Source organism: Chiloscyllium plagiosum, unplaced genomic scaffold (genome assembly GCF_037043375.1).
Source record: "Chiloscyllium plagiosum isolate Xiang-an unplaced genomic scaffold, Cpla_swu_hap1 HiC_scaffold_6, whole genome shotgun sequence".
In the NCBI taxonomy this organism is placed as follows: domain Eukaryota; kingdom Metazoa; phylum Chordata; class Chondrichthyes; order Orectolobiformes; family Hemiscylliidae; genus Chiloscyllium; species Chiloscyllium plagiosum.
In genome coordinates, this window is record NW_028270144.1 from 17,035,940 (window position 1) to 17,054,152 (window position 18,213).

Below are 18,213 nucleotides of genomic sequence, written 5' to 3' on the forward strand. Positions count from 1 at the left end.
TTAAGCAATGAATAGAGTTTATTTCCAGAGAAATGCCTGATAGATTTTGCACGGTAGAAATTTTTTTAAAACTTGAAAAACTTCTTGTCCATTAAATTTCTTTAGTTCACTGATTGCTACACATTTCTTTACCATCCTTGTCCGGTACCTTATCATTACTGATGTAAAATGGGTAATCCAAAATCCCTTTCCTGAATTTGATTCTCCAAATCACAACCACACTCGTTCTCTTAAAGCAAATCACAACAGTAGGTCAAGGTCAGGAACTTCAGTTATCTAATGACAAAGGAATTGCATCAGAATATCCAAGTTATCTTTCACCACTCCACTACACAGAGGTTTCAACTTAAAGAGAATTCAAATTACTGGGCGTAGCAAGAGAGAAACACTTCATGTTCCTGAAGCATATTTCTCTGGCCTGTATTTTAGCAGGTGTTGTTTCACGTGCCTCCATTAGGAAACACAGGTAACAGTTGCATAAATTGAACATTCAAAAGAAATTTCTGCCTTCGAGTCTTCATTAAGAACCAATGCTTAATTAAAAACACTGGCAGAATAAGATTACATTTCAAACTAAAATTCTAAAATGTAAACAATGAAACAAATGACCCTGAGTGGTGCTTCACAGATCACATGATATCCTTGCATTCTTGGTAACAAAAAAAATTCAAGTTTTAGAACAGACTTAAAACAGACTTTGCAATTAGATACTATGCGTTAAAAATCTATTCATCAACATTTTTAAAAAAATAAATCCGTTTGATCTAAGTACAAACTCTAGATATGTTTTGTGCACAGCAACTGTTAAGATTGTCAAGTTCCAACATCAAATGGAACACTGCTTAGAAAAGAGGGTGCAGAAAAAAAAATCAACCAAGAAACATAGCTGAAACCAGCTGGACAATTTTTAAGCGGTGAAAATTGAGTGATTAAATGATTAGTGAAATACAGTGTTTTGATATTTAATCAAATTCCAAAGCTGTGGAAAATTCATAATCGCAAATTAAAATCTGTTGAACTTACATTTAGTGTTCAGTACTGTACGTCCAAAGACTGAAACTGTGATAATCACAGTTTATGCATTTAAGGGACAATATCTGGCTTGGAGGCTGCAGATTTGCTTCCCAAACCAGGCATGAACATGATCTATTATGGGTTGCTCTCAAGGCGCCACATAAATAAAAAATATTATTTTTATTGTTTTCCATCTTCACTTCTCAACCACCCGCAGATTTCACATGCATTCTTCAGAGATGCTATCTGCCCTGGTTTTTCACTGTCTGGTTTTTCACGTCAAAATTCTTCTGGATTGTTGCCAATGAACCTTTTAACTGTAAGTGAGAAAACAAAAATTGATAGGATGAATGTCCTTGCATACAAGAATTGGTATAACCAGAATCACCTCTCTTCTGTCTGGAGTTATAAGGAGAGGCTGGATAGGCTGGTACATTTTTTACTGGAAACTGAAGGGTGATCTTATAGAAGTTTATAACACTATGAGGGGCTTATGAGGTAAATGGCAGATATCTTTCCCTCGGGTGGGGGGTTTCAAGATGAGGGGGCGAATTTTATAAAGGTGGGAGGAGAAAGATTTAAAGACAATGTGACAGGCAATTTTCTTTTTAAACACAGAGTGATTTGTGCGTGGAGTGAACTTCCAGAGGAAGTGATGGATGCAGATACGATGAAAAAGAAATGTTTGGAGGGATATGGGCCAAGTGCTGGCAAGTGGGACTTGTTCAGCTCGGAATTATGGTTGGCATGGACTGAAGTGCCTGGTTTCTGTGCTGTAGGATTCGGAGTCTTGTTTAAAGATTTTTAAATTCTTTATAAGATGTAGCTGTTTCACATTATAGTTCACTAACTGACCAGAATCAAATAGGAGACCAACCACAAGGTTTTGAGTGAAAGAAAAAGGAAATTACATTAATAACTAAAACCAGGAAAAATAAAATCTAAAAAACAAAGGAAAATAAACGAGTGAAAACTAGCAAGTAATATATCAATGTATGATTCTTTCAAAAGGAAAGATAGGGGACAAGGTGAACAATAAAACCTTCGAGAACAGACTTGGGAAACAATAATGGAAAACCAGGAGACAGGACTGGGGTCCAATTAATACTTTTCATCAGTCGTCCCAGTTGATGGCACAATAGCAATTGAAAAATACAAAATCAAAAGGGGTTAGGGGTGAGGGGAATAAGCACAAAAACTATTAAAGGAAAAAGTATTAGGGAGACTAATGGGCTTAAGGAGGACAATAATTTGTCTTGCCCCCATGGATTGTATCTTAGAATTTCAAAAGCAAGAAGCTAGAGAAATAATGATGGTAATAATCTTTCAATAAGTTCGAGATTCTGGGAAATTCCGAGTTTTGGAAAGCTGTCAATATACTATACTTATTCAACAAAGGAGACAAGAAAAAAAAAATCTGGCAACTATAGAACAGGTAGTTAACTCCCCTCCCCACCCCGTGGCAGATATTAGGAATCCATTACAGAACGGATATATAGTACAGCACTTAGAAATAGAATGTACACAAGCAGAATCAGCATGGCTTCGTAAAGTGGAAATCGTGCCTGATAAATTTATCAGAGTCCTTTCCGGAGGGATAAAAATGGATAGATAATGGGGAAGCAAAAGTATTGTGGCTCATCCCATGGAAAGTGGACTGTAGCAGTTCAAGATGGCAGCTCACGACCACCTTCTCAACGGCAAGTAGGAGTGGCCTAGTCAGCGACACCCACATCCCACGGATGAATAAAAAAAAATTGTAATTATATCTGGGTTGATAAGGTTTTGCACATAATAAGATAAGAGCCTATGGTGGTGAGGTACCATATTAGAATGAATAGACAATTGCTGATTAATAGAAGACAGTAAAGTGGGATAGACGGGGTATGTTCAGAATGGCAACCTTTAACAAGAGGAGTTCCAGAGGGATCAATACTGGAGTCATAGTTATTAAAGATTTAGATGTCGGAAGTGAATGTACAATGGCCGAGTTTGTGGATGACTCAAAAATAAATGGGAAGACAAAAAGTGAGGATGAGACAAAGAGTCTGCAAAATGATATTGACAGGTTGAGTGAGCGGACAAAAGTTTAGTGAATGGCACATAAATGTGGGCAAATGTGAGGTTGTGCACTTTCACACGGAAAAAAGAAACAGAACAGCTGAATATTATTCTAATAGGAAAACAATGCAGAAAAGGGATCGATTTAGCTTAGCTAGCTGGATCATTGGTTTACAGAGCAGTGTGATGCCACAGTGTGGGTTCAATTCCCATCACCGGTTTGAGGTTACCATGAAGGACTCTCCTTCTCAACCTCTTCCCTTGCCTGAGGTCTAGTGCCCCTCAGGTTAAATCACCACCAATCGCTGCTCTCTAATGAAAGAGCAGCCCCAATGGTCTGATAAGACTATGGCAATCACAACACAACAACTGCGGAAAGTTATGGCACAGAAACATCTGGGGGTCCTTGTGTATGAACTGCAAAAAGGTAGCATCCAGTAACTACTTGTACATTGGGATTGGTATTTTTTTCTGTATATTGGCTCCTTCTTTATAAATGGGAGAAAGTGAGGACTGCAGATGCTGGTGAGCAGAGTCAAAAAGTGTGGCGCTGGAAAAGCACAGCTGGTCAGGCAGTATCAGAGGAGCAGGAGAGCTGATGTTTCGAGCTTAAGCTCTTCATTTCTGATGAAGGGCTCATGCAGGAAACATTGACTCTCCTGCTCCTCCGATGCTGCTGGACCAGCTGTGCTTTTCCAGCGCCACACTTTTTTGACTTTTTCTTATAATGGCTGAAAAGTTGGGAATGTTTAAAATTAAAATTCTTTTACAATTACGACATTAGTCTCAAGTTCACAATCCAAACAGGCTACAAGCTACTGAGGCTATCCTTAAAACTAAGGACATGATAAAGGTGCCACCCTGACCCAGCAGCTCTGATTACATCTGTTTATTTATTTGGTTTGGATGCCACCATGGAACATGCCCACGGCAGATCACAGTTATGTCCTCAGGGTATACACTCTCCTACATCTACATCAGGGTAACATGACATTAGCAAATACCGCGCATGGCTCCATTTGGTGGCTGGTAATCAAAAGGCCTTTGAACACAATCTCCAATTGTCCAACGTGTGCCAACCAAACGTAAGAATTCTTGACGAAACGATCCTTCCCCTTTTGACCATGGGAACACCTCAGGTTGAATCTGCCTTTAAGGCTAAACCCTTCCTCACTGCCATTTGACTATTATTCTCAAGGGTTAGCCATCACGTGCCTCGAATGATGGTTGTTGCTCGCCTCAAAAGGCACTATTACCACACACTGTGTTCTTGAGAAACTCATCTCAGACCACAGCCCGCAGTTTGCTAATGAACACTTCAGACATGTCACTGAATCAAGCTGCTTTCCATTTCATCTCAATGGCTGCACGCAAATGGTCAGGCTGGATGGGAGGTTGGGCGGGTGGCATGTGTGTGTGGTGGCGGGGGTGGTGGTAGGAGTGGTGCGGGGTAAGATGGGTGGGAGATCCGTATGGGTCAAGGTCCTCAGAAAAAGGGTAATGACAATGTGATCTGGCCTTGCTCAGCTGCAGGTCCACATTGACTCATTTGGAAGTCTTTTCCCACCCAACCCCTAATAAACAAAGCAGTGGAAGCTGGGTCAAATATTCAAGGTTGAGTTGGACTGATTTTGGATTTTTCAGGGAGAGTGTCGAAAGGTTGTGGGAGAGTCGGGGGGTACACACAGACCGAAAAAATGTGGAGTTAAGACCCACAACTCTCAACATTCACAATATCATGGCATCGCTGAGAAGACCCAATAGCTGACTAACTTAATCCTCTTCCTCCTACTTCCTTTTCCAACATTGTTTTAATAGGGTCAAGGGTAAAATTGAAGAATGAGCGAGGGAAGTGGTTAAATTGGGCAGAATTTAGGAGAGTCTCGGAAGTGCCAGGCTGAGGCTTTGGAATGGAGGCAAGCTTTTGACCTGCCGACTCTAAGGCACTGAGGGCTTGGATCTACGATTGAATTTGACCTGCGAGCATGTGAGACAGACAGAGGGCAGGATCGCTACAACAGGACTGGGCCTGTCGCCTGATGTGAAAATCCAAACAATTTCGCTCTGCTCAAAATACCTGTTCGAGAAGTAAAATCGAATCATTGATCACTGCACGCAGATGGTGAAGTTCTGCATCATTCTGCCACTTTGTTCCCTTTGTTGTTATCTCTTGATCCAAACTGTAGGAAATAAAAAGGTAAACATACACACAGTCTCAGCAAAACGTGAAGTGGCTTTCAGGATAAGTTTGAAGCTAGATCTGAATGTTTGCAGGATAGCCCCTGTAAGGTTTCCTATTCAAGTGCCTGCTCTCCTGTTAGGATATATGTCATTGCCATATCTAGTGCTTGTGTTGACGCTCAAATCTAAATCAAGTGAGCCTAGCAGTTAAGCATACATAAGTGAAAATTCACAGGAAAAATCTTTGGTGGGAATTAAACAGACTTATAGAACTGAATACAGATTGCCCAGTTTGTTCCATATAACGGCAGACATTCCCACATAGCTTTAGCTGGTAATCACCTCCTTTTAGTGGACTTACCTTTCCTGTGGGCAAACTGTGAATATCCTTGATCAGGAGTTTATCTTCGCAATCCACACATAGTCAATAATAAAACAGAGGTCTAAATAACAAAAGCTCCTGCTATGTAACCGATTACCACCCTATTATTTTTACAGATGACTCAGATCTCCTTACAAATTTGTTTCTCAATTTCCTGCTGACTATCGGGGGAGGGTGGGGTCTATAGTACAATCCCAATAAGGTAATCATCCCTTTCTTATTTCTCAGTTCCACCCAAATAATTTTCCTGGATGCACTCTCCAGAATATCCTAAGTACAGCTGTTATGCTATCCCTAATCAAAAACACCACGCCCCCCTCCTCTCTTGCCCCCTCCCCCCCATCCTTTCTATAGCATCTATATCCTGGATCATTAAGCTGCCAGTCCTGCCCAACCCTGAGCCTTGTGTCTATAATAGCTATGATACCCCTGGCCCACGTTCCCAACTATGCTCTAAGTTCATCTGCCTTATCCGTTAGGACTTTTACATTGAAATAAAAGCAGTTTATCAGTCCTACCTCATTCTCTGCTTTGTTCCTACCTGCCTATTTGACTTCCTCTTTTTCCTAACTCTACCAGTCTTAGACTGATCTCTTTTCCCACTATCTCCCTGGGTCTCAGTCAACACCACTGCCACCCCGCCACCCTCACCCACCCTCCAATGCCAATCCACTCACCTTCAATCTCACCCAGCTCTGACCCTGCCTGACTAACTCCTATTCTTACCTTATCCACCCTATTCTGTTCCTCACCTACACAATTCACCCACATTCACTTGCTAAAGAAAATGTTCTAAACAATGGCATAAGGATGAACTGGGACATGCTGCAGAGATAATAGTGAGCAGATTTTCCTTGGAGTTTTTATGTAAGGGCTGCATTCCTCAGTAAATGGGAGTAGGTCAGGAAGGGGACACAGCAGATTAGAGTCATATTTGTATTGGAGTCATACAGATGTACAACAAGGAAACAGCCCCTTTGGTCCAACTCATCCATGGCGACCAGATATCCTAACCTAATATAGTCCCATTTGCCAGCACTTAGCCCATATCCCTCTAAACACTTCCTATTCATAAACCCATCCAGATGCCTTTTAAATGTTGTACCAGCAGCTAACACTTCCCCTGGCAGCTCATTCCATACACATACCACCCTCTGAGTGAAAAGGTTGCCCCTTAGGTCTCTTTTATATCTTTCCCCTCTCACCTTAAACCTATGCCCTCTAGTTCTGGACTCCCCCGCCCCAAGGAAAAGGCTTTGTCTATTTATCCTATCTATGCCCCTCATGATTTTATAAACCTCTACAAGGTCACCCCTCAGCCTCTGATGCTCCAGGGAAAACAGCCCCAGCCTATTCAGCCTCTCCCTGTAGCTCAAACCCTCCCACCCTGGCAACATCCTTGTAAATCATTTTTGAACCCTTTCAAGTTCCACAACATCCTTCCGATAGGAAGGAGACCAGTATCACACAATATTCCAGAAGTGGCCTAACCAATGTCCTGCACAGCCGCAACATGACCTCCCAACTCCTATACTCAATGCTCTGACCAATAAAGGAAAGCCTATCAAACTCCCCAAACTCCTGCCAAGTTGATTGAAAGCCCTCTCGACAGCACAAGCAAAACACCTGCAAGGAACTCAATCGCAGCTCTATACAGGTTTAATACATCCAGTCTGAACAGGTGCCACCTTGCACAAGGCTAGTCTCAGTGTCTCAAGGCTTTGAAGCCTTCCCTCCTACACCAACTTTCCAGCCACACATTCATCTGCCTTATCCTCCGAATTCTGTTCTCTGAGCCACTGCTGTTACTTTTGCCTGTCCACCAAGACTGTCAGCCTCTTCCTGCATCCTCCCTGAAACACGTGGTTCCCTCTTCATTGATTTGAGGCCTCTCCTATGTCTCCTCTGCGATCTCCAACACATCTCCTTGTACATCCGCAAAGGCATGGGTCTTGCTCTCTCTCCCTGCACCTTCCCTGGCATTTGCATCCCCCTATCTCTCTCCAGCCCCTCCCAGATTTGATACAATGCTGAAGTCCCAATCTCACTGGCAGGAGGTAGGAGAAATCATGTTATCGAAAAGTATGAATTACACCAGCTGCAGTCGGTGGTGAGGGAGAGTTCCAGCAAGTTAGCTGCATCCTCAAAAATTCTGTGTAGTAGATTATTATAGCTTTCTTTTAAAATGGAAAATTAAATGTTGAAAAATACTTAAAAGTTATTTTATTTAGTAACGCAGCAGTTTAACCATGTCAATTAGTTCAACTTATCAGGGTTTGTAACTTTTGCTGTTGTATAGGAAGGTCATTGAGAATCTAACTTCAGCTTTTATATTGGTTTCTATGGAAACTTATATTTCACTTAAAGTTGTTTCACTTAAAAGGAGCTATTCTCAGGAACTGAAGTATAATGTTGATCAAGGACTATCTCTATATAAATACAAATGTTTTTTAAATATTTTTTTCACTGTCAACAGGGGTGGTACCAGGGGGCTGGAGAATGGCGAATGTTGTGACCCTGCCAAGTGTGAGGTTGTCCATTTTGGAAGGACAAATAAGAATGCGGAATACAGGGTTAACGGTAGAGTTCTTAGTAAGGTGGAGGAGCAGAGGGATCTTGGGGTCTATGTTCATAGATCTTTGAAAGTTGTCACTCAGGTGGATAGAGCTTGTAAGAAGGCCTATGGTGTATTAGCGTTCATTAGCAGAGGGATTGAATTCAAGAGTCGTGAGGTGATGTTACAGCTGTACAGGACTTTGGTTAGGCCACATTTGGAGTACTATGTGCAGTTCTGGTCGCCTCACTTTAGGAAAGATATGGAAGCTTTGGAGAGGGTGCAGAGAAGATTTACCAGGATGTTGCCTGAAATGGAGAATAGGTCGTACGAGGATAGGTTGAGCGTGCTAGCCCTTTTCTCATTGAAACGGAGAAGGATGAGGGGTGACTTGATAGAGGTGTATAAGATGATCAGGGGAATAGATAGAGTAGACAATCAGAAACTTTTTCCCCAGGTACAACAGAGTGTTACAAGGGGACATAAATTTAAGGTGAAGGGTGGAAGGTATAGGGGAGATGTCAGGGGTAGGTTCTTTACCCAGAGAGTGGTGGGGGCATGGAATGCGCTGCCTGTGGGAGTGGCAGAGTCAGAATCATTGGCGGACTTTAAGTGGCAATTGGATAGGTACATGGATGGGTGCTTAAGCTAGGACAAATGTTCGGCACAACATCGTGGGCCGAAGGGCCTGTTCTGTGCTGTATTGTTCTATGTTCTATGTGAATCGACGACGTTTTAAGCTAACCTGCAATTAATTCTTTTGCACTTTGCTCTTGCGATAAGTTGCTTTTAAGTGGAGCATCACTTACCCAGCACTCAGTTTTTCAGATATTCTGATCTTGTTTGATGAATGGACTTTTTGAGCCACTTTTTCAATGTTCAGAAGTTTAAAGTAGAGGACTAAATTCAACAAGGCTAGGATAAAGAGTCTGAAATTAAAAAAAAGTAATTGAATTAGCTATACAGGTTCAAAGGTGAATTCTGGGACATCTGCTTTTCCTACAAAACTAAAAACAGAGAAGAATATTTAATGCACCAAGGTGTAACTTCCAAACTAAAAATTATAAAAAAAAGTTCTTGCTACCTGTAATACGCTTGCAAAGATAACTAGATCAACCTTTTTTTAAAATTGCTAATAAATGCAACACACTGCTACTTCGAGTCAAAAAGCTGAACAGCATGGAAACAGACCCATCGGTCCAACTTGTCCATGCCGTCCAGTTATCCTAAATTAATCTACTCCCATTTACCAGCATTTGGCCTATATTCCCTCTAAACTTTTCATATACCCAACCAGATGCTTTTTAAATGCTGTATTTGTACCAGCCTCCACCACTTCCTCTGGCAGCTCATTTCATACACGCACCACCCTCCATGTAAAAAAGTTGCCCCTTAGGTCTCTTTTAAATCTTTCCCCTCGCACCTAAAACATACGCTGTTTAGTTTTGGGCTCCCCTACCCAGGGGATAAGGCCTTGTCTATTTACCCTACCGATGCCCCTCAAATTTTACAAACTTCTAAAGGTCACCCCTCAGCCTCCGGCGCTCTAGGGAAAATAGCCCCAGCCTGTTCAGCCTCTCCCGATAGATCAAACCTTCCAATCCTGGCAACATCCTTGTAAATCTTTTCTGAACCTTTTCAAGTTTCACAACATCCTTGCTACAGGAGAGAGATTAGAATTGAATGCAGTATTCCAAAAGTTGTGCAAGGAAGACTATATGTTCAGCTTTGCAATCTAGATTCAGACTTGCTGTGTATATAACAATTGTGCTTCTGTGCAATGTCTGTTCATAATGAGCATAATATTGGACTACACTGAACCATCACAGCAGAGCTTAAAAATGAGAGTAAATACATGAAACATGTGTGGGGTGCTCCTGAATTCATGATACATGCATTCTTAAGAGTATGGGCAACCTTCATTTAAATTGGACCTGAATGTGTTTAAGATTTGATGCATATTGTATACTTTTGTCCAAGCGTTTACAGGTGTTACGCTGACAGTAGCTTAGAATTAGATCTGGAATCTTTTTATCTACCTTTAATGGTGCTCTTGCAACAATATTTCTGAAAAAACTTTCAAAATGTACTTACATTGCACTCATGCCCAACACAAACTTCAAAAGGCTCCGATTCTGGAGTATTGGTTTGCTTTCCAAATTATTTCCTCTGTCTGCAAGAAAGGTAACAAAAATAGAACGAGTATGCTCTAGCTGCAGGCAGAAGAGTAAAAGCATAGAACGTCAAACAGAATAGGTGCAGGACTAGGATTCTTAACCCCTCAAAACTGCTCCACTGTTCAGTGAGAGCAAGGATGACCTGATTGTTGCCTCCGATCCACTTTTGTGCCTGTCTCCCCTTACCCCAGACCCCCTAGGAGGATTCAGCAGGAAGTGCAGTGCACTCGAATGTGTCCCCCATCCTTCTCACCTCAGCGCGATCTCATCTCAAATTCAGAGACAAAGTTAGTTATGTGTTAGTGCTGGATGCACGTAGCAGGATCAGGTGTACAAGAGTCTCCAGTCCACTGATCAGACAAGATTCCTGAGAATTCTTTTTTTTTCCCAGATACAATCCCATATTTATTCCCTCTGGGGTCTAATTCCTGTTTGAGTGCAGCATTGTGGGTATACATGGCACATGTTGAAATGCAGCTTGGCATGCAAGAGTTGAGAAGGATGCAGAGAACTGTCTGTGTCTTTTCCCTACATATTTTGACAGGCAGTTTGATCGAGTCATACATATCTCGATACCTTTCTCTCTCAGTCACAGATTAAGAGACTCCAAACCAAGTTATGAAAATGAACAGCCTGTCAAAGGTTTGGTGCTTTTGAATAGTCAGGAAATGATAAAAGCTTGTCACAAAGTTTGCTGCGCTATCTTCAGATAATGGAAACACCACCACCACCACCTGAAAGTTCCCTTCCAAGCCACTCCCCATCAGGACTTGGGCTTATCTCACCATTCCTTCTTGGTCAAGCTCCTGGGAGTCCATCCCTAACAGTATTGTGTGTCTGGCAGCATCCAAGGAGCAGGAGAATCGATGTTTCGGGCATAAGCTGTTCATCGGAAATGAGGCCTCATTCCTGATATACAAAGTTAAAAAATCACACAGCCCCAGGTTATAGTCCAACAGGTTTATTTGGAAGCACTCGCTTTTGAAGCACTGATGAATCACCTGATGAAGGAGCAGCGCTCCGAAAGCTAGTGCTTCCAAATAAACCTATTGGACTATAACCTGGGGTTGTGCAATTTTTAACTTGGTACACCCCAGTCCACCACCGGTGTCTCCAAATCACGTCATTCCTGATGAAGGGTTTATGCCCGAAAATTCGATTCTCCTTTCCTCCGATGCTGCCTGACCTGCTGTGCTTTTCCAGCACCCCACTCTTGACTCTGATCTCCAGCATCTGCAGGCCTTACTTTCTCCCAGTATTATGGGTCTACCTACAGCACATGGGCTGCAGCAGTTCGAGATGACAGCTCACCACACCTTCTCGAAAGGCAACTCAGAACAGCCAGCCAGGTTCATGTTCCACAAGCAAGTACAATCTTTAAAAACCCTCCTGGATTTTAGTGTCAATCCCAATGCCATTTGTGGCTATTCCTATAGCTGCTTCATACGTGCTGAAAAGACATTACCTGTGTACATTTGTCTCGTATCTACATTCAGACGAGGAGCTAAACTGGTAAACTGGTCCGCGGGACTCCGACTGAGTGTTCGCCGACGTCTCCGAAGTCCAGACTGGCCCAATTCGGCGGAGATTGGATTGTGCACTGCTTCTTCAACCAACAAGTCAGATTCTGTAACAACGAGACATTCCATAAAGCCACCTCACTCCGAAAAAGTAACAACCCAGCTGCAGCAATGAGATGTATGTGTAGAATATCTGGCTGTTTCAAAGTGTATCACTTCAGTTTCTACACAGACAAGACAACAGTCTGAGTGAGAAAGACTTGGACTCTAAATAATATGTTCACCTTGATAACCCATTCATATCACAATCAGCAAGTGTGTGGAACATGAGGGGAATAATTATAAAGATAAATTATTTGTCAGAAATAATTTACATGCGAGTGGCCAACCTTCCAATGGGATCTAGAAACAAAAAAAAAAGTGGTGCTGCTTTCTCGATTCTAATCTGACAAAATTGTTGACCACCCAATTGATCTTCCTGACCATAATCCCAAACTAAACTAATCCTGATTGTCTTCTCTTAGCACATCTCCCCCCAAACATTTCTTATTCATGTACCTATCTAAAAAGGTCTTTAAAACGTTGTTTAAAACCAATTCCTCTGGAAGTTCATTCCAAACGCTAACTACTTTCTGTGTAAAAATGTTGCCCCTCATATCTTTTTAAATCTTTCTCTGCCCACCTTAAACCTATGCTCCCTGGTTTTGAAATCTCCCACCCTAGGGAAAAGACATCTACCATTTATCTTATCTATGCCCCTCATGATTTTTATAAACTATCAAAGTCACCTCTCAACCTCTTATGTTCCAGTGAAAAAAGTCTCAGCCGATCCAACCTCTCCTTTTGATTCAAATCATCTCAGTTGCCAACATCCACAGCTCTGGAATTCTCTCCCTAAAGTTCTCTGGCTCTTAATCCCTCTCCTCCTTTAAGACAATACTCGAAGTCTACAAGTTTAACCAAACTTTCGGACATCTGACTTGATATCTCCCATGAGTTTGTGTGGAAAATGTTCTTATTGATGTTCATGTTGCACAATTTAGCTTTTTGTGTACATTAAAAGTATATGATAATTGCAAGTTGTAATTGTTGAACAGATACACACCCCAGCAGGATATACTGCAATACAATTAGGAATGAAATAAAACAAGATATTGCTGATGCTGAAATCAGGAATGAAGTCTGCACTGATTTCTTCTGAATAGTATGGAACCCCAAGATCAACTATTGTCCAGACTCCTATCAATTCATTCAGGGTGGCACGGTGGATCAGTGGTTAGCACTGCTGCCTCACAGCACCACGGTCCCAGGTTCGATTCCAGCCTCGGGTGACTGTCTGTGTGGAGTTTGCACATTCTCCCAGTGTCTGCGTGGGTTTCCCCCGGGTGCTCCGGTTTCCTCCCAGTCTAAAGATGTGCAGGTCAGGTGAACTGGCCATGCTAAATTGCCCATAGTGTTAGGTGCATTAGTCAGAGGGAAATGGGTCTGGGTGAGTCACTCTTCAGAGGGTTGGTGTGGACTGGTTGGGCCGAAGGGCCTGGTTCCACACGGTAGGGAATCTAATCTAATCAATTGAACTTCTACCTTCTGATTTACATAAATTCAACATCACTTTCATTGGAATAGTTACCCACAAAGGCACTAACATAAGTCAATTACACACTTAAATGCACGTTCCCTTCAAGTATGTTTGAGTGATCCCACTTGACCATCAGATGTACTTCACATCTATACGTCAAATAGTTAAATTTAGCAGAAACCTAATTGTTTGAAGTAATCTTCTAAACCACTCCACGAGTTTTTCTGTATGAAAGACTTCACCAAACCCCATGGCTGTTTTCTGTAGCACACATCTGTCGAAACTCTGCAACAAAAAAGATGTAGCACTTGAAGCAATGTTATCAACAAACAAAAAAGAAAATTTTTATGCTATCAAATTATGTCAAGTCTATAAAAGTGAATCGATTGACAAGTTGATTGGCAGCTAAATCCATTTAGAAAGAGAATATATCTTTGCACACATCCTACTTCAGGCAGTTTATGAGACTAGGTTAGCAAAGAGTTTCACAAAATAGTTAAAACATTTTGTCCACTAGTCCTGCCAGTGATAAGTTTAAATCTCACTTTGTCCAAACATAATGAAAACCTTTGTGAAAAACATAGAATACTGCAGGTGTTAGAAATCTGAAAGAAAAACTCAGAAAATAATGGAAATAATCAACAAGGGTTGCAGCACTTAAGCAGAAAGAATGAGTTAACATTTCACGTCAATAACTTTTCAACAGAACTTTCTGCATTGAGTTTTATTCTATATTGCATGTTTCAGGATAACATTCAGGATGATAGAGTTATAGGTAACCGTATTGTATCCATGATTGAGTCCTGTAAAAACAAAAGGTTGCTTCCCTGATACCAGGGTAAAAAAACAATCATAGACAGGATGTAAAAAAATTGGGAAAGAGCAGTCAATAACCAGAGGTCATGGTGCACGAAGGAGCTGGGAATGCAGGCAAGAGGGAGCACAGGTCTTGGGGAAGGAGAGAGCACGGGTCTTGGGGAAAGAGGGAGCACGGGGAGGTGATAGGAAGAGTTAGGATCCAAGCCAAGGAGAATGACATTCGGAATGGTAATCTCAGGATTATTTGACTCACATTAATGTCCAACTTTGAGAGAAGGTGCAAGAGGAAGAAGTCAATATATTCAGTTCATTGTGGCCATTTCTGGAAGCCACAGGGCAAAATAAAATATTGGATTTAGTTCAAAAAATATGTAGAGGTAGCAATAAGAAAGTAGAAAAATGCCATCCGTGGTGTGACGTAGCACTATCATTGTGAGGTAGATGAAGAAAATATCCATCATCTCAAAACTAGCCAACTATGAGACCCCTTTAAAGCCATTGAGAGCATCAGACTTATAGATTACACAATTGCAACATGTGGCATGTTAATCACTCTGCTATAATATACAATGAAGAAATTATACTGGACACAGTAAAGACTACATGCCTTAACAATTTCCTAGCTGAAGAAATAAAAGTTCCTGAAATGCAAGATATCTCTCAAAAAGATTGAAGATTGGCATTTCTAAAAGATTTACATTTTAAGCCATACTGTGAAAGTACCAAAGACAAAGACCCTATTTATTAGTTCACCTAATGACAACACTGGTTAAATATAACCATTATCTTCCTTAACTTGCTTGTCAGTCCCCTTCTGGAGGCGGTGCTGGTAATTTGCATGAGAAGTTTAAAAAGGATGGATTATGTTTTTAAAAATGTTGTAATTCAGTTACAAATAGATTCCATTTACTTTACAAACATTTAAAGAATGATTGCTCAAAATAATGCTCAACCAGTGTTGTCATTAGGTGAACTAATAAATAGGGTCTTTGTCTTTGGTACTTTCACAGTATGGCTTAAAATGTAAATCTTTTAGAAATGCCAATCTTCAATCTTTTTGAGAGATATCTTGCATTAACCTTCATCAATGACATCTATTATCTAGTTTCATGGGAATGTTTTAGCAAACCAACTCATGAGTGAATTGCACTGCCAACAATATGTGACATATAAATTACGTATCATTGCAAATAGCCTCTAGCGTTACAATATTCTAGCTTCATGTAAATCAGTAGGTCAAGAATTAATTAGGATAAAAATTCTCCCTTCATGGAAAGTCTGGTACTGAATTTCAATAAAATTCACTTATCTAACAATAATAATGGCAGAAGGTTGCTTTTTCTAGCCAATAATTATTTTAAGTCTGTAAGTTAGCGCGATGAACTTGAAGGTTTGTTTTCAGATGTTTCGTCACCATACTATCATCAGCGAGAATCTTCAGTGAAGCGCTGGTACTATGTCCCACCTTAAGAAATCAAGATCTATAAAGAGAGGGGTGGGACATACTACCAGTGCTTCACCAGAGACTCTCACTGATGGTGTTACCTAGTATGGTGACGAAACATCTGAATATAAATCTTCAAGCTCAGCAGACATATCAACCACCTGAGCTATAAATCTTCTCAAAAATCGCTAAGTATTTTGACTATCTATTGAAATAGCAGTTTTGTCCTTGAAATAACTGACTGGTCTCTGTATTGCAAAGCTGTGTAAATATGAAACACTTAACAATTATATGCCTGCAGTTTGATTTCTCGGAAATGTTTCAAAAGATTAAGACAGACCAAGGTGGAATTTGACTTATAGATACATCTTATTTGTTTGCTGTCAGAAAGGAATGTGATGTTACTAACATGTTAATTTAACCTTCATCAATGACATCTATTATCTAGTTTCATGGGAATGTTTTAGCAAACCAACTCATGAGTGAATTGCACTGCCAACAATATGTGACATATAAATTACGTATCATTGCAAATAGCCTCTAGCGTTACAATATTCTAGCTTCATGTAAATCAGTTCCCCACTGAGGTGTCAAGGTAATGGATTTATCACCTGTACCTTTAGTATAATGCCTTCTTTGCAATTATTCAGGTTTTGTATAGCCCAATGTCAAATATAATCAAATATAATAAGAATGAGTTTGTTGCAAACAAAAGGTTAATCAAAATGGAGTTATCATTACCAAAAGGGTTTAAACTGTCCACGTATATACAAATAGGAATCTTGAACAATAAAGCTGTTTCTCATGGAGAAAAGGACACAATGGGCTGAATCGTGATTTTTTTGGCTCAGTGGAGGTTGCTTTTTAAGTTTTTTTTAAATAAAGGGATTCTCATGTTGACAGCCAATGGTATTCCTTGCCACGTCTTTCATGCCTCATTAACTACTCTACCTGACACCAATGATGCCCCTCATGTTTGATTCCATCTCCATCTTACCACACGCCATTTCCGGATTGACTCCCCACTGACCAGATATCAGCCGGAAGACTGGTGCTCCTTGTGCCCTCACCACCTTTAAAAGCCTCACTGTGTACACAGATGAGCACGGTCAGTCCAGAGCCACCCTGCATGGCTCCTGACATTTGCCCTGGCTCTGGCCGATAGGGGTAATTGGAGGCCTCGAGGTGCTACTAGCTCGAAGGTAGAAGACAGAGGGTGGTGGTGGAGGGTTGTTTTTCAGACTGGAGGCCTGCGACCAGTGGTGTGCCACAAGGTTCGATGCTGGGTCCTCTACTTTTTGTCATTTACATAAATGATTTGGATGCGAGCATATAAGGTACAGTTAGTAAGTTTGCAGATGACACCAAAATTGGAGGTGTAGTGGACAGCGAAGAGGGTTACCTCAGATTACAACAGGATCTTGACCAGATGAGCCAATGGGCTGAGAAGTGGCAGATGGAGTTTAATTCAGATAAATGTGAGGTGCTGCATTTTGAGAAAGCAAATCTTAGCAGGATTTATACACTTAATGGTAATGTCCTCGGGAGTGTTGCTGAAAAAAGAGACCTTGGAATGCAGGTTCATAGCTCCTTGAAAGTGGAGTCACAAGTAGATAGGATAGTGAAGAAGGCGATTGGTATGCTTTCCTTTATTGGTCAGAGTGTTGAGTACAGGAGTTGGAAGGTCATGTTGCGGCTGTACAGGACATTGGTTAGGCCGCTGTTGGAATATTGCGTGCAATTCTGGTCTCCTTCCTATCGGAAGGATGTGAAACTTGACAGGGTTCAGAATAGATTTACAAAGATGTTGCCAGGGTTGGAGGATTTGAGCTATAGGGAGAGGCTGAACAGGCTGGGACTGTTTTCCCTGGAGCGTCGGAGGCTGAGGGGTGAACTTATAGAGGTTTGTAAAATTATGAGGGGAATGGATAGGATAAATAGACAAAGGCTTTTCCCTGGGGCCGGGGAATCCAGAACTAGAGGGCATAGGTTTAGGGTGAGAGAGGCAACATATAAAAGAGACCTAAGGGGCAACTTTTCATGCAGAGGGTGGTACGCGTATGGAATGAGCTGCCAGAGGAAGTGGTGGAGGCTGGTACAATTGCAACATTTAAGAGGCATTTGGATGGGTATATGAATAGGAAGGGTTTGGAGGGATATGGGCCTGGTACTGGCAGGTGGGACTAGATTGGGTTGGGATATCTGGTCGGCATGGATGGGTTGGACCGGAGGGCCTGTTTCCATGCTGTACATCTCTATGACTCTATGAACTGGCAGCATGGGGCTGGCACCTGGTACTTCGATATTGTGGCCATTTCAGAGACATAGATACAGCATGGATAGATGGACAGGAATGGTTGTTGCAGGTTCCGGGATTTAGATGTTTCAGTAAGAACAGAGGGGGGTAAAAAAGGGGGAGGTGTGGCATTGTTAGTCAAAGACAGTATTACGTTGGCAGAAAGGACGTTTGAGGACTCGTCTA

General features: G+C 41.4%; 1 protein-coding gene across 2 annotated transcripts in view; it reads right to left on the reverse strand.

Moving 5' to 3' along the window:
* Positions 1-18,213, reverse strand: part of gramd1c (GRAM domain containing 1c) — a 59,120-nt gene continuing 40,907 nt past the window's right edge. For both annotated transcript variants that reach the window (XM_043691249.2, XM_043691251.2), the window contains exons 8-13: positions 13,650-13,753; positions 11,835-11,996; positions 10,287-10,365; positions 9,002-9,121; positions 5,153-5,255; positions 1-1,331 (exon numbers count right to left, since the gene is read on the reverse strand). In XM_043691249.2, the coding sequence (XP_043547184.2) occupies positions 1,257-1,331; positions 5,153-5,255; positions 9,002-9,121; positions 10,287-10,365; positions 11,835-11,996; positions 13,650-13,753 (643 nt within the window). In that variant the 3' untranslated portion in view covers positions 1-1,256. The remainder of the gene's footprint in view (positions 1,332-5,152; positions 5,256-9,001; positions 9,122-10,286; positions 10,366-11,834; positions 11,997-13,649; positions 13,754-18,213) is intronic.